We start from the raw sequence: 17,402 nt of genomic DNA, 5'->3' as shown, positions 1-17,402 counted from the left end.
CATGTTCTACCTCATCAGGAAGAATATTGTGTATGTCGTATGTGTTGCTACTTTGCAATCCAACTTCCCCACTGCCGGCTTCATTCCCTTGCTCCTTGTATAATTCACTATAGTAGTCTTCTGCTATTTGAATTATGCCTTCTCTGCTGCTTATATGTACACCATCACTATTCTTCAGTTTCAGTATCATTTGTCTTTCTGTATTACTGCTCATGGCTGCTGATTTAAATCCTTTGTTTTCCCTTAATGCTTGTTCTACTTTTCTTGTGTTAAATCTTCTTATGTCCTCTCTGAGTCTCTTTCTAATGGCTTTGTATAACTCAGTATACTCAATTTTCTCCCTGTCAGTGTTTATCTTGCTCTTCATTTGTCGTCTTCAGTTCATCATGACAAGTGTTTCTTGACTATTTTCTTCTTTGGATTTCTTTTTCCCTATAGGTTTCTTGGGCTTTACAACTTTCAGAAAGTTGTAATATTCCTTGTCAATATCTTGGTCCTGAGCAGTCTGCAGAAGCTCAAACTTGTTCTTAAGTTCCAGTACATACTGCTTTTTCTCCTCTTCTGTTATCTCAAAGACCTTTGTATTATTTACCCAAGTCAGTTTTTTCCTTTCCTTTCCTACATCTATATCAAGTGTACATCTTACCATTCTGTGATCACTTTCAACATTTACCTTATTTAGGACGGTTAACATCATTCACAATATATCTTCTGTTAGTGAGGATGAAGTCGATTTCATTAGTTGTTAATCCATTTGGACTCTTCCATTCCACTTTCTGTCCACCCTTTTCTTGAAAAAAGTGTTCATTACTGACAGTCCTTGAGATTCTGCAAATTCCACAAGTCTTTCATTTCTTTCACCAATTCCAAAATTTCCTATAGTTCCCCTTTCTGCGCTGTTTTGTCTTTTTCCAACCTTAACATTGAAGTCCCCCATAATAATAGTGTAGTGGGTTTTCTGCTCATCTAGAAGACTCAATTTCGGTGTACATTTCTTCAACCTCTTCATCATCATGGCTCGATGTTGGTGCATAAATCATTATAACCTTTAGCTTGTACCTCTTTGAAATCTTGAGTATTAGTCTTGACACTCTTGCTGATGTGCTTTTGAATTCCAAAATGTTGTTTTTAAAATCTTTATGGACCAGAAACCCAACTCCACCTTCACTCCTTTCACTGTTTCCATTGGTGTACAGCAGATTTCCACTTGATAAACTTATAAGTGATTCATTTATTCTTGTTGTTTCAGCCAAACCGATGATATTCCAATTCACATTTTCTAATTTCTTTTCCAGCTCTAATATCCTGTCTTCACCTATGAGTGATCTTACGTTGTAACAGGCCAAGTTCAGTTCCTGTGCATGGCAGCCTGGTCATGCCCAGAGATTCTTAGCACACTCTGATCCTCTCGCTGCTGGGGACTGAGGGCCATTTGTTTTGTTGTGCTGTCATGTGCTGGAGGGTTTGGTCTTTTCTTCTTCACGATGACCAGGCGTCTTGAAGAGAACCACTCTACACGTTTGTTGCCACCTAAGTGATGTAACAGGGCTTACCATCGAGAAGGTGTGCATTAGTGGATTTTAGGAAGGCAGGCCAACTGGACTTCTCCTAAATCTTCTGTAATAGAGAGATATTGGATCCATCAGTGTTTTAGACTGAGTGTCTGATAACGCACAGGATACCTGTTCCCCTCTAAGCCCCATATCATATATTATATTCTATTAAGTATTATATTGAATTATATAAACTAAATTATATTTTGAGGAAGGTATTCTAAAATACTACATAGTGCCCATTGATCATCATTGAACCGTCAGAGAAAGTGGGATGTTAATTTAGAAATTAGGGTAATTAGATTAAAAAATGTGGCATATTTACTGTATCCAAGCAGATGAACCGCGTGTAGCCTTTATTGTGTTCAAAAATGAAATGATATTGTGTGTAAAGTATGGCCCTCTAGTGACAATTAGAAGGTGGGATCGCCACCTTCTAATATATAATCCAAAATTAGAATTTAGTTTAATATTCAAAATTGTAAAACCTCTAAATTATATTATATGTTGTATTATTGGTTATTCAACCTTAAAATTGATTTGATCATCATAGAAACAGAGAAGCACTTATTGCTGTTTTACTTTCAATTTGGGTAGTTGACCCCAAATGAAGCTATCCGAATTGTGGGTATACAACAATAAGTTATGTTTATTTTCCTTTTATATATATGTTATGCATTTTCCATAGCTCCTTCTAGGTATATATCATAATATGATTATCATACTATGACCTTCCTCACAATATATTAATACGATATACAACACATTATGGATATAGTGTATGCATTGCTACCACAATAGCAGTAGTCTATAAATTTAGAATATTAAAGTCAGGTATTAATGATTAACTACCATATTACTCATTTAGTGTGTGTGTGTGTAAGCTCGAAAATATAAGATTACCCTAAGTCATTCTTTGCGTATTTTCTGGCCCTACTTTAAATATACACAATATGTTAGATTTTAGGTGCATTAGCAAATAATAATAATTCATGATTTATTTAAGAGAGAGAACAAAAAACAAGGTCTGTTATTGGTGAAACTTGTTTCTGCACACAGCAAAAATGATATCCTGCATATTGATAGCCTATGTGATATGTATGGGGGGTGGGGAGCAATAGTAAGATGTAAGTAAGCAGTGCCAGATTTCTGTTGGTCTGATTGTAATGAAATTTGTGAGGGCTCAGCAAATCATTCTAACAGAGCCAAATCTAGAATTTTATGAAAATCCATCCACTGGGAGTTGAGTTAATGTGGACAAATGGCCAAAAAAATAATAATTTTCTGAATTTCTATTTGATTTTAATGAAATTTAGGCTTGCTTGCTTAACAGATTTTTCTAAAAAGAAAGCCAAATATAAAATTTTATAGAAATCAATCTACGAGGTGTCAAATTATTACACTGGAAAAACAGCAGGCATTTATATGCTAAACTCCTGATTTGAAGCTGAAAAAGATGTTTGTTGTCAGTGAAATTTCAGTTCTGGTGTAGTGTGGACTACACCAGAACTGAAAAACAAAAGCGGTGGGGTGTAAAAATGTGATGATTTTTGTGTTATGAATAATAAGTTCTTTATCCTATCATTTACTTATACATCACCTATTTGAACTTCACTCAGCCCTTCTAACTTTCATTATTTACTTAGCATTGTGTGTTGCAGTGGAAAATGGGTGCAATTTCAAAGCCTGCCTGAAGGATGGCTACATGACAGATATGCAAAAATTTGCTTTCAGCCAGAGAGCACATGATTCCTATACTGAGCTGATTCTTTTCTCATCTCTTAAATTTGAAAATAATCTGATTAAGTATTTATTGAGCTAGAAAATTCACTTAATTGTCATCTGGAAACAATTATATTAGTGTTTAGAATTTTGTCTAACGGTCTACACGACAAAGTTCCAATGGTGAGGGCCCGACTTCCCTTGGCGCCTCCGTAGCCAGGTGGGAAGGAGCAGCAGTGCGTAGCACACGCTTCTTGATTAGACCGGGGTTCGAGCCCGTCACCACCAAATACGGAGGATGCGGAAAGGCCAGGGGATGACCACCGCATATCCCGGAGCAATATGGCCTTAGTTGCTAATGCTCCTAAAAACCAAATAACAAACAAACAACCGACTTCCCTTGCTGTGATTCATCATTCTTTAAGCTAGTAAAATCTAAAAACATCTTTATCAATGCTGGTATTAAGTTAATATTTGCTTCTGACCTGTGGTTGTCATCGTTTGAGTATTTCTACTACTATTGTAAAATAAATAATATATTGCCACAACAATGTTATTCATTTTACAATGTTTTTATATGTGTTTGTTATAAACAGAACAAACTTTTATGTCAAGTAAATATAATCTGCTGTGGTATTATGTGGATTATACCTTGTAATATGTAATTTATATTTTTGTTATTTTTGGTTTTTAGGAGCATTAGCAACTAAGGCCATATTGCTCCGGGATATGCGGTGGTCATTCCCTGATCTTTCCGCATTCTCCGTATTTGGTGGTGACGGGCTCGAACCCCGGTCTAATCAAGAAGCGTGTGCTATGCACTGCTGCTCCTTCCCACCTGGCTACGGAGGCGCGTAATTTATATCTTGTAATATGTAAATATTATACCTTGTAATATGTAATATTATTTTTGGCAATAAAGGTTTTAAACACACACATGTGCACATATGTGTTCTTTTGAAAATACTTCATTGAGCCTACACCATGTGCTTGCTCTTCTGTAACAATCCAACAAAGATGGTTGTCAATGGTGGCATTCTTTGCAAGTGCTTCATTTAAATATTGTTTATATATATGTATTAGATAGTATGAATCAGAGCTGTACTACTCAATATGTTCTACGTTGATAATAATATTAGTAAAATAATAAGAGGAGTTTACCTCAATATAGTGCGTACAACACTTCTGTATATTACCCTCCAGAAATAAAAACGAAAAAATCGACAACTTACCGGTACATTAGAGTAAAATATAAATAGTTAAATAATCAATTTAACACAATTCAAATCAATTTAAAACAATTAAAAATCAAATTAATGCAATTAAAAGAATCTAACGAAAATATTCGTTAGATTCTTTTAATTCTAGTAAGGGAGGAAAGAAAAATCGTTTTGAATATTTTCGTTAGATTCTTTTAATTGCGTTAATTTGATTTTTAATTGTTTTAAATTGATTTGAATTGTGTTAAATTGATTATTTAACTATTTATATTTTACTCTAATGTACCGGTAAGTTGTCGATTTTTTCGTTTTTTCCGTTTTAATTTCTGGAGGGTATCATACGGAAGTGTTCTACGCACTATATTGAGGTAAACTCCTCTTATTATTTTACTAATATATGTATTAGAAAATTTTAGGTTTTATATAACCTGTTTTCATCCTTTATAATGCTAAAAGAATGGAATACATTGCAGATTACATTCTTTGTATAACAGTGTGCCTACTTATTCTTTAGCTTAGTTAGTAAACCTCCACAGCAACTTTTGTTAATGTTCCCAATTGTTTTTTTAGACCAAAGACATACTTGATGAGTTCAAAAGAACAGTTGAAGAGTGTAAATTAGAACTAGAATCTGGAGAATTTATTTCTAATGGTAAGTATAAGTTTGTCATTATGTTATTACAAAAATATGCAATTTAAAAGATCTGTCTTAATAGAATACTTTTCTTCTTTTTATTGTAACACCCGTTTTTTCTTTCCTTGTCATATTTGTGCTGAAATTTAGCAAACTATTTGCAAAAATTGTTCTAAGCATTTTGTTTTTATTAGTTCCTTTTTCTTTTTCTTTCTTTTTTTTTTTTTTTTGATGAAATTTGTTTTATAGCATAATTATTTCGAAAAATATTGTGTTTGATTAGGTTTGGTATAAAAAAAAAATTCAGATATACTACCATCTTGTAGCCTCTTTCAGTGTCTGTGCCTTTCTAACCTCCTCCCTTTCTCCTGTAGTTTATAGAATCATGCTGATTATGTGAACTACAGTTTTTTGCCCTTTTTGAAATAAATTCATAAATCCATCAATAAATACATAAAGTAAAACTATGTATTTATTTGAATGAAAAACTATGGACATTGAATTTTCTGAACCTCAGAAAAATTAAAAGGCAATTAAATGTGCTAGAAATCGAAGATACCCCTCATTTAGGAATTAGAGAGAGATTTTATACTTTCAAATAAATGCATGGCATGTATTGATAATTTATAATAAATATCACTGAAAGTGAAAACAAAACTTCAATTAGTAAAATTGCACAAAGTGATGATTTTGATAGGCAGATGCAAAAACAAAAGCCACTGGGTCCAGTGAGCACTTAGCAGAAACTGAGGGTGCCAGTTTGTTCTGCTGATCAATCAACTCACTTTTCATTGGAGTTCTGTGCCCTTTTTTTAAGTGTGATTTCAGAGTGATAACTACAAATTTCAGATCTGCTGCATTTGCAAACAAGCTTCCCTGCTTTTTAACAGAGGTCACTGGTTCCATATATTTTTTTTTTTTTTTTTTCGCCCTAATCTGCAGTTAAATGTAATCAGTTTTTAAAGCAGTTAAAGTTTCCAGGTATCTGTTAAATTAAACAAGAACTCAGTGTTGTGGAGCCTAAACTTTTGTTGGAACAGACGAGAAGTATTAGTACTTGCTGAGATACACATAGGATGAGTTTACATATCCTATGAGTGTTTTGGCATATCACAAGGAAAGCACACCCATTACTTATGGGGGAATCAGATTTAGCTCACCCCATTACTGCTAACTAGACTTATAATGCACCCTTTGTCTGACCAGGCTATAGGTAAAGCTGGATATCTTCTTATTTGAAATACCCAGAAGCAACAATAAAAAAATTTAAAAAAAAGTTAAAGTAACAAAATTTGCAGGACTCTGTGTCAGTAACCCCAAACTCCCTAACTGCATTCATGAGTATGATTACAGAATGGGATTTTCTAACTTCTACATCAGAAGAATTGAAAGGTCACTCAGTAATTTTGACCAAACAAATTATGACAAGAAAAGTAGGACTCTCATTTCTACTCTATTTACACCCACCTCCTACATGCCTGTCATTCATGCTACTAACAGTGAAGACAAGTTGTTTACACTGAAAAGTATGGCCATATATACCTAATCTAATCAACTATTTTAAATGTTACTATTTTGTTCATTTGCAGAATACCTGAAGAGAAGATAAGGTCTATCCAGAGTTGAGGCAAAAGATTGCGCGCACACACACACACACACACACACACACACACACACACACACACACACACACACACACACACACACACACACACACACACACACACAATCCGTCTGTGTTGCAGATATTCTGCTTTTCCTTGAAAACATGTCATGTGGATTGTAGAGGAAAAGATACCAAAATATAATAGAAAACCAGATGCAATATAAGCAGATATGTGCAGCACAGTCCTCATATTTCTCTCTCTCTCTCTCTCTCTCTCTCTCTCTCTCTCTCTCTCTCTCTCTCTCTCTCTCTCTCTCTCTCTCTCTCTCTCTCTCTCTCTGTGTGTGTGTGTGTGTGTGTGTGTGTGTGTGTGTGTGTGTGTGTGTGTGTGTGTGTGTGTGTGTGTGTGTGTGTGTGTGTGTGTGTGTGTGTGTGTGAATTCAATATTCCTCTAAAAATAACTAATGCAGAAAGTCACAAACTGAGGGGATCTCTTTTACCAGCACAGGCAATGTTATTAGGCAAACTCAGACCTCTCTCAAGGAAAGTGTACACCGAAAATATTGTCTATCAAAATATTGTCTCTTTCTCACTGTGAGAAACTCTGATAAAGATTTTTCACAATCACAGAAATACTGGCACTAAGTGTTATTAAATGTATTCTGCCAACTATGTCTAAATATGAAAATGTATAAAATGATGGGATAGTTACTGATAATGTCACAGAACAACAAGATAATGTGCAACTTACCTTTTAAATCACATGAAATTGTCTCATCCAGTATTCTATAAGAAGGACAGATCATGTGCAAAAAGTAAAGTGTGTCAATATCAAATAAGCAATCTGATCAAATTAATAATAACAAAGGTAAATAAAAACACTCTCACCTAACCCAGCATACTCCTGGATAAGATGTAAAGTGTTGTCAAGCATATGTATTTTAAAAATAAATAAAATATAACCTTGTGACTGTAGTACTAAATCCTAACATTTATGAGTACAGTAGGCCCTCGTTATAACGCAGTTCACTCTACGCTGATTCACTATAACACTCTTTTACCAGCATACAGATTGAATTTTTGGCATTTTTAACGAAAACGTTTCATCTGATGTAGTCAATAGCTTGAAAATAAATAGCAAAGTTTCCCATGCTCGGTGAAATTTTCTCCCATGCTAATTTAATTGCACTATGGTGACTTGTTACGTAGTTCCGAGATCAACATTTTAATAAATGATCAAGTATATTTCTTGTAATATATGCGTTATATGCATTTATCTGAAGTCTAGTCATCACCCGGTACAGTGTTAGACATTGTCCGTAACGGACAGTTTACTCGAACATTGTATCATAATTAATGCAATGCAGTTACATTTTCGAAGGTTTATAATGGCAGATAAGAATTACAAAGGAACAATCTCTGGATGCGGTACAAAACCTACTAAGGTAAGAAAAATACTGAATTTGAAAATTAAATTATACGTTTTGAAGTGAATTGATTCCGTTCACGACAAAGTGGATGTGTGAAATAATTTAGGATTGCAGGTTCAACTGTAAGAACAATTATAAAGAATTAATTTTAGCAGCGGGAAAGACACCTGTTCCACTGAAAGCTCATGGACAGTAGAGCTAACTTGACTGAAATCTTCTTGGATGGCCAACACTTGAATTTATTAAATGCTAGGTCCCACATTTATCAGTCTATCAACAGGTGTTACTTAGGCAATACAGTTATCAGTGTGTTCTATGTCTATTTATCCCAGAATTATAGACACGAGATATCATGGACTGTTATAGAATGGTCCATGCCGAGTGATTCTTCATAATAATGACCCTTTTCTAATAGTATTCTATATAATACATACATTTACTTCACACATAGTACACTAGCATAATATGGAATTTTAATAAACCTAATTGCATTGGATCTGAATGCAATTAATCATTAGATTCCAATGTTAATTGCATTGGAATCTATGCAATTAATCATGCTGGATAAGTGGTTAATTCAGATCCCACCATTTAGGTGATGCTGTCAGTTATGTCAACAAATAACTGTTGGGGGGGGGTTCAACAATTGTTTGAAGTAAGGCAATGCAGGTGTATTATAGCTGTTAGAATACAGAAGGTGCAACAGCAAACAAACAAATACAAGTGAAACTTCCCTTTAACGGACAGCCATGGGGAACGAAAATTTGCCCGTTAGAGAGGTGTCCGCTAACAAGAAGTCTGAGGGAGAAAAAAAAAAAAAGAGAGAAAGAAAAATTGTTATACAGATTTTGAACAATATTTTTGTAAATAATATACAATTACATACACAAGAGATAAAGAAAAATCGTTAAACGTTTAATGTAAAATTAAATTAAATTATATACAGATTTTGCACAATATTTTTGTAAATACAGTAATATACATACAATTGTGCTATGCATATTATGACTTTATCTTAAGAAAAATACATACAGTAATCACTTATTTTCTTCTGCACCTTCTTCCGGCTGATAATTTTGTTTTCAACATTTGTTTGGAGTGAAGAAACCATCGAAAGTCCTTCAGTATCTTCTTCAGCATGAAAAACATTTTTAAACGATTGATTTGTGTGAGCTCTTCTATTTTCATCGGTGGTTCGTCGTTAATATGTTCTTCAACAGAATGACTTCCTTCCATTTCTTCATCCTCATGAGGAACTTCTTGAAAAATATTGATGATAATGTCGTTGATATCTAGAGCACCATCTTCTGTAGTGAGGTTTGAATCTATATCTTTGTAGCCAGGGTCACTTGTAGCGGAAGTATCGTACATTATCAATAGATGTTGGAAGTTCTTGTTCTTCTTGATGCTCCACATTGCTGTTCACAACTTCAATTTTTGCGTTTGAGAAGCCAGACTTTACAAAACAGTTCACAACAGTTTGTTTTCTAATTGCGTTTACTGAAGAGGAAATCCATTGAATTGCATCTAGGATGCTGAGTTTCTTTGCAAGGTCACTTGCACATGTTACATCGTTCATGTTTGCAGTGAGATGTCTTAAAACACTTTCTGTAGTGAAGTTTAAAATTTTTTATTATCCCTTGATCCAAGGACTGACACTCTGGAGATGTGTTTGGTAGCAGAAAAACGATTTGAATGTTGGACAATTCAATGTGCGGGTGAGATGCAGCATTATCCATGAAAAGAATAAATTTTCTGTTTTGACGAATCATGTTTTGGTTAAAGTGACTTATCCATTCGCTCATGATATCTCGTGTCATCCGCGCTTTTTTATTAGACTTCCAGTCAACATTCAAAAGATTCAAATTTATGCCCTTGAAACAACGAGGATTTTGTGGTTTTCCTATAACAAGAGGTTGTTCAAAGTCTCCCAGCATATTTGTACACAATAGTACAGTCAAACGTTCCTTAGAAATTTTTCCGCCCTGACACTTTCGTTTTTTAGACTCATTGTTTTTTCAGGAAGAGCTTTAAAAAACAACCCTGTTTCATCACAGTTGTAAATTTGACGGTCCACTCTGTTCCAACCCCAGTATCAACAGATCCACCTTCACCACTTACGGTTTTCCAAGAAATTTTATGCCGAGTTTTGAACTTGTCTAGCCATCCCACAGAAGCTTTGAACTCATTTACTCCCATAGATTTTGCAACCTCCAAAGCCTTTTCCCTAATAATAGGCCCATTAATGGGAATTTTTTTAGCACGTGCGTGACAAAACCACTCATACGTAACATTGTCGATTTGAAGTCCAACAGTTTTCGGGAATGATTTTTGAACCTGATCATTTCCGTGTTGCCGAAATTGTTTGAGCAGTTCATTTTTTTTCTTTAGGATGTTGCTTACCTGCATCTTCCCGATTTTGAATTTTGCAGTGAGATTGCGAACACTATTTTTTGCCGATCATATGCATTAATGAGTTCGATTTTATCTTTTAAAGTTAAGTGTTTACGAGAAGACATTGTGCACTTCACACAACACTGAAGAAAACTGAAAACTGAAACTCAAAAGACAAAAGGCCGACCAAATCCCCCCCCCCCATGCACACATCGAATTCATCAGAAGTTTTACACGTGCCTGAAAATTCTTGAAAAAGGGTTTAGAACTGCGACGTAAACCTTGATAAAATTCAGAGAATCGGAAATAGAAAATAAACACACAATTGAGGCAATACGTGGAAGAAACGTTCCTAGAAAAAGGGCCATGCGTTCGCCCGCTGTCCATTACCGGGAAAGTAAATTAAGTGCTAATCTAAACGAAACAGTGCAGATTGCCTGTCCGTGTCCGTTACAGAGAATGTCTGCTAGAAAGAAGCTGAAAACACGTTAAAATCAATAGAGGAGAGTTGGGAAATTTGAAAATGTCTGTTGTAGAGAGATGTCCGTTAGGAGAAGTTTCACTGTATTGAATGTATCTCCCTGATCCAGAATTCAGAGTGGCAAAAAAAAAAAAAAAAAATGCTTGGATCACCTTTGCATATATGCTCACTAGGAATGTGAAACGCAGTTTAATGTGAAAATGAATTCAGATTTGTAATAGGCAGAAAATCTCAAAAAATAAAAGGTCTCAGAAATTTTAGCCAATTCTTTTTCAAATTATTAGTGTCCACAGCCAGTTCAAAGATTTTTAGAACAAACTAAAAACTTTAAAACATGACTTCTCAACTGCTGTACCTCACTCATAATTTTCTATTTATAAAAAGTTATTAATTCCAACCATTTCAAATGTACATTGAGTGCTGCAGGACTAGGTAATATATATTAGCATTGGCATATGATGCAAGAAAGCAAGTTTATACAGCATCAGCAAAAAAAAAAAAAAAAAACACACCACCTTCCCATTTCACCCACCCATTCACTCTGAAAGTTTGTCTAGTTCATCCTTGAATTTATTTAAGCTGTCAACTTCCACAACGGCAGGTGGAACTTTGTTCAGCAATCAACAACCCGGTGGCTAAAGGCAAATTTTCACACATCTATTCTACAACTATCTTTCTTCAATTTGTTATGCCCCCTCAGGTGCGTAAACAGAAAGAAACCCATGAGCACTGAACGTGCTCAAACCATTAAAGGCTTTATACACCTCAATCAGATCACCTCGCAGGTGCCTAGTCTCCAGACACTGCAATTTGCAGAACTTAAGCCTTTGTTCCAATCACCAATCTTGTTGCTCTTCTCTGTACTTGTTCCAGCATCTCTACATCCTTGCTAAAATGAGGCCTCCAAACATGTATGCAGTACATGTTTGGAGGCCTCAAAACATGTATGCAGTACTCAAGTTGTGGCATCACCATGGCTTTATACAAGGGAATAATCACCTCCTTATTCCTGCTAGCAAAATTCTTGTATATCATTGAAAAGACCCCATGAGCTACTCTTGCACCTGTGTGCACTGCTCAGAAAACTTCATATCTGACTGCACAATCACCCCAGGTGCTTTTCATTCTCCACTTCCCTCAGTGTAGTACTGCACAGTTGGTACGTTACTCTCGGGCTACTGCTACCTATATGCAGTACTTAGAATTTGTCGATGTTAAACTTCAGTTGCTACCGCTCAGCCCATCTGCTCAACATTTCTAGATCTTGTTGCAGTAGTGTACTGTCAATAGCTACCCTGCCAACATTTGTACTATCTGCAATCTTGGACATTAATCATGTTATGCCTTCATCAGTATCACTGATAAATATAGAAAAACAACAGTGGGCCCAACACCAACCCTGGGGAACTCCACTAATAGCATTAGTCCATGAAAAGCAGTGTCTGTTGATTACTACTTGGCTTCTCCCACTCAACCAATCTTTTATCCATTGTACCAACTTGCCCTTAATCTTCCATGTGCAACAGTGTCAAAAGCATTCCTGAAATCCAAGTACAGTCAGTCCTCGTATAACACGTGTTTACATTACACGAATTCGATCATACACGATTTATAAATAGGGGAACGATATCTTATATAACACGAACCGAATTCGCTTATGCACGATTTGCCTTTGTGTTTACAAGAAATGGCAGTCAAACGCAGAATCACTCCAACCGAAAGCAACACGATAGGAATGAAGAGAAGATTCTGAAAATGTATTTGTGTTTTATATCAGTGAAGGGGAAACACATTTCACCATAATAACATAAAAACCAACACAATTCTATCTATCGGTATAATCGCAAATGCAATTAGATCGAGTTTACTACAGTTTATAACAGATTCCACTAGCAGAAACGCAACTGGAAATTGTTTTTATTGTTTTATGGTAGTAACCCCTAGAACTGTGCTTTAGTAAAATGTGAGGTGTTAATAGTGTATCTCAGCCTTTACGGTGTTGTTTATTCAGTTGCTACACACGCGCAGCTTTGTTTATGTGTATCAAGCGTGCCTCCTCGTTTTGTAATTGTGCTTTATTCCCTAAAAATGAGTAAAATACTTAAAAGGTGTGAAAAGGAAGCGTCCTGGTGGAGACACAGATTCAGAGAGAAAAAGAAAAGCAATATCGATAAACAGAGGTGGACTGGGTCAAATATTCTTACCCGGGAAAATTTACAGTGGCCTCATACTGTGGTTTATGGCCAAAATCACACCGGCCTCCGGCCCACCGGGGTTTCCCCGGTAAGGCTTATGGCCAGTCCGCCTCTGTCGATAGAGAAAAAATATGAAATTGTGAAACGCTTTGAGCGAAATGAAAGACCTAAATGAGGCAACGCCAAGAATTAGAAAGAATGCAGAGAAAATAAAAACAACTTTCATCAAAGTGTAATTAAAATCCATTAGATTAAGACACAAAGAATTGGAAGAGATGGAACGGCTGTCATCTGTTTGGATAGAAAATCAAACAAAAAACAAGTTTGCTTATGATAGAAGTAAAAGCATTAGCAATATTTTATTACGTAATAATTGTAATAAATGCGTAAGTATTTTATTACGATTATTTATTGTGTTTGGTAATGTTTTGGTTACAAATGTGTGTTCAATCTTGGGTGGTCTGCACCTAACCCCATTTTTCCCATAGGGCTTGTTGTTTATATTGCATGATTTTGCATTGCACGAGGGTTTCTAGGAACGCAACTATCGTGCTATACGAGGACTGACTGTACAGTAGACTCTCGATTTTCCGGGACAGATGGTAAAAAACAAATCCTGGGTAATCAATTTCACGGTTAATCCAAAAATACAGAAGAAGTCGACATACATAATAATAACGTAAGGTGTATTCTTACTTCATCACGTTTTACGTAACTTGGGAATGACTAATAACATATTGCTACTATATTATCATTGACAAATTTGAATTCAGCACAGTACTTGTTAATGTTTGACCATTTTCATACATTCTTATTTGTTTAACTTTCTGATCCAAATTGATCACTTTCCTTATCTTGGTAGATTTACTAGTGCCGCTGTAATTATTCTCTTAGTGGCCATAATGGCCACAGAAGCCGATGCACTAACAACAAAAAAAAAAAAAAAAAGTCGGCACCATGATAATCGAAATGAAATTTTCTGTAAAGAACTTCACAGGGTTAAGGCAAAAGCTCACTATTATCACCCTGCACAAGCTCACATTTTACTAAAGCACATTTCTGGAGGTCACTGCCATAAAACAAAAACAATTTGCACTTCCCGGGTTACTGGTCTTTTCTGTTCGTGCATCTAATTATAAACGGGTATTAAACTCTATCTTATTGTATTTGTGTTTATTCTATCTTATTGTATTTGTGTTTATTCTATCTTATTGTATTTGTAATACCTATAGCTTCAATCGTGTGGGTTTTTACGTTGTGCAATTTGTGCGTGCCATGATCGTTGTTATTGATTACTTTTTTTTTTTTTTTTTTTTTTGTTTTGTTTTAAATTTTACAATCCTAAAAAAAAAATGTAAATCCATAGTTGCGTAAAGCCAGGACTTACTTGACCGAAAAATGTTTAGCAACCTACATAAAAAATATGGCAATAGATAAAAAACGAAAAAATAACTTGCCATGCACTACTTGTGTGTCAAATACAATGCTTTCCTTTATTCTTTGCGATGTTGATTTTAAATCTAATAGCTTCCCTTTATTTTTTACAATGCTGCATATGGTTTGGTCACCAACATTATAATGGTTCATTAGAGATTTAACAGATGCACCGTTTCAAACTTTTGAATAATTTGAAGTCTGTTTAACTGAAAGCGCAACTCTTTTCCATTTATCCATCATTTTCATAAACAAAACGATTTTTTAAACAAAAAATCATAAACGATTTCTAAACAAAAAAATATATATATTTACTATAAAAAAATTTTGCATCCCTGACATAAATAACAAAACAAATTTGTTTTTTTGCGGTGCAGCGGAACACAACAATCCATGCGATGCACTAAAACAAACCAAACGTTTCTTCTCTCTCTTTTTTTTTTTTAGCGGCAGATTCTAGTTATTAATTGAATTTTATGATTTTTTTTTTTTTTTTTTTAATTTGGAGTCTTGAAGTGTCCTGGTAAATCGAGAGTATTCTGTCTTTCTCCTTTATTATTGTGTTTACTGTTGACACTGACAAATCTGAATTCTGCGTCATACTTGTTCATGTTTGACCAGTTTCAAACATCCTTATTTTAATTTTCTGATCCAACTCGATCGCTTTCCTCTTTTTCTTTGATAGATTTATTAGTACCGTTGTCACTTATTCTCTTAGTCGGCATCATAATAACGGTCAAAATGAAAATTTTCTGTAAAGAAGTTGTTTGGACCTAACTACTAAATGGAACTGTTAGGCATTTCTTTTGGTCTGGGTGCGCCGTGAAAAAATTACTGAAAACTAAGGGCGCCATGAACCGAGAAAGTTTGGGAACCTCTGACATAAAATACACAATGAAGAAATGACTCTTGCGGAAATATTTGAACAGTGTTGACTTTCTCTCTTCATCAGTCAATTTCCGATAGCTGACAACAATCTTCTCTGGGCCCTGGCAAAATAAATATCGCAGAGAACCTCAAACCTTTTGTTTGAGGTTCTCTGCGATACGAAAGATTTCATCTAGTTCTTTTACCGTTATCTACTTCGCGGTAACATTTTCATCTGGCTCATTTAAAAATTTGAATTTTTAAATGCAAGTCTGCATTGATTTTATTAGTGGAAGACAAACAAGTAACACGTCTTTTTCCGATTGTGGATGGAACACACTGAGGCGGGCAGCAGGCAAACGTTTGTTTATTGCCCGTCTGACACGCAGTAAGATTACCGCGCAATTCAAATCTTTTTCAACTATCGCATAAAAAAAAAAAAGTCGCGTTAACTGGAAATTTGCATCGTGTAATGTGGTATAATTTTTTCAAATGGCTGTAACCGAAACACACGTTAATCGAACTCACGTTATGCGAGGCCTGGCTTTATATCCAAAAATACTCAGCAACCTACTTAAAAAATATGGCGATGGATAAAAACTTACTGTGCACTACTCGCATGTCCAATACGATGCTTCCGTTTATTTTTTTCTATGTCGATTTTAAATCTAATAGCTTCTCTTTATTTTTTACAATTTCGCGCATGGTTTGGTCACCAACATTATAATGGTTCTTTAGAGATTTAACAGATGCACCATTTTCAAACTTGAATAATTTCAAGTTTTTGTTTAATTAAAGCACAACTCATTTGTGTTCACCTATAATTTTCATGATTTCTAAACAAAAAAAAAAAAAAATTCGTTATCCCTAACATAAACAATGGGACAAAATTTTCTCTCTGCAGTGCGACGAAACACAACAATCGAAGTGACGCACTAAAACAAACTAAACATTTGTTCTCTCTCTCTCTCTTGTTTTTTTTTAGCGTCGGGGGTTGGGTGTGAAGACAGTGGGGGTTGCAAAATAATCTCCCAATGACGACTTTATAACACTCTGCTTGTCGCTTATTTACGACTCGCAAAACATCTGTTTATTACTTGAATTTTATGATTTCTGGTTGGATTTTTTTTTTTTTTTTTTTTTATTATTATTTGGAGTCTTGAGGCCTGGTAAACTGATCCTGGTAAATCGAGAGTCTGCTGTACATTATAAATACCATAGTGAAACCCATCCTCCTCTATTTCTTGCTGACACAGTGTTTCTGTTAACTCTATAATATCATGTTAGTTTCATAACCAGGTAATGATTGCATTGTTGTGAAAAAGATTAGCTATAAACTCAACTGACTTATGTCATTGTGTTGGAGTATGATCAGAATGTTTGTGTGTGTGATTGTACATAATCCCTAGCATTTAAAAGATTATCTTGGATTTTTTAATACACAAATTGCAAATGTTATGTATCTTATTATTTTTAATTAATGCTGAGTGTATTTGTAAATTAGAACAAACAACAGAAGAAGAAATAACTCAGGCTGGTGTTGTTCCAAGTGAAGATAATGAAAATACTGATGATCAAGAAACACCTGACGATGAAGAGCAGTCAATGTTTGAAAAGCGAGCTACTTTAGCTATATTTGATGATAAGATTTATCAGTATTCTGTAAGTTATATGGTTTTTAAAATCAACTTTTCTGTTTAATTTTTACACTAGCTAAGTTATATTTTCTAACTCACCTGGCATAACATGAATTACTTTATGCTAGTTGAGTTATAAAATATGTTATTATATTATTATTCAAATTGGAAGACACCACCAGTTAAATATTCTTTTGAAGCAAGTTGCAATGTAATATTGTCTGTTCTC

At 34.8% G+C, this 17,402-nt stretch overlaps 1 protein-coding gene across 2 annotated transcripts in view; it reads left to right on the top strand.

Annotated features, from left to right (window-relative positions):
• LOC150083174 (E3 SUMO-protein ligase RanBP2-like) overlaps window positions 1-17,402 on the top strand; it is a 621,501-nt gene that overhangs the window by 558,437 nt on the left and 45,662 nt on the right. For both annotated transcript variants that reach the window (XM_090377889.1, XM_090377888.1), the window contains 2 exons: window positions 5,066-5,147; window positions 17,041-17,198. In XM_090377889.1, the coding sequence (XP_090234015.1) occupies window positions 5,066-5,147; window positions 17,041-17,198 (240 nt within the window). The remainder of the gene's footprint in view (window positions 1-5,065; window positions 5,148-17,040; window positions 17,199-17,402) is intronic.

This window comes from Mastigoproctus giganteus, chromosome 7 (assembly GCF_048544385.1).
Source record: "Mastigoproctus giganteus isolate SK-2022 chromosome 7, ASM4854438v1, whole genome shotgun sequence".
Lineage (NCBI taxonomy): Eukaryota > Metazoa > Arthropoda > Arachnida > Uropygi > Thelyphonidae > Mastigoproctus > Mastigoproctus giganteus.
The sequence above is the reverse complement of the archived record's forward strand: the minus strand, read 5'-3'. Positions and strand labels throughout refer to the sequence as shown.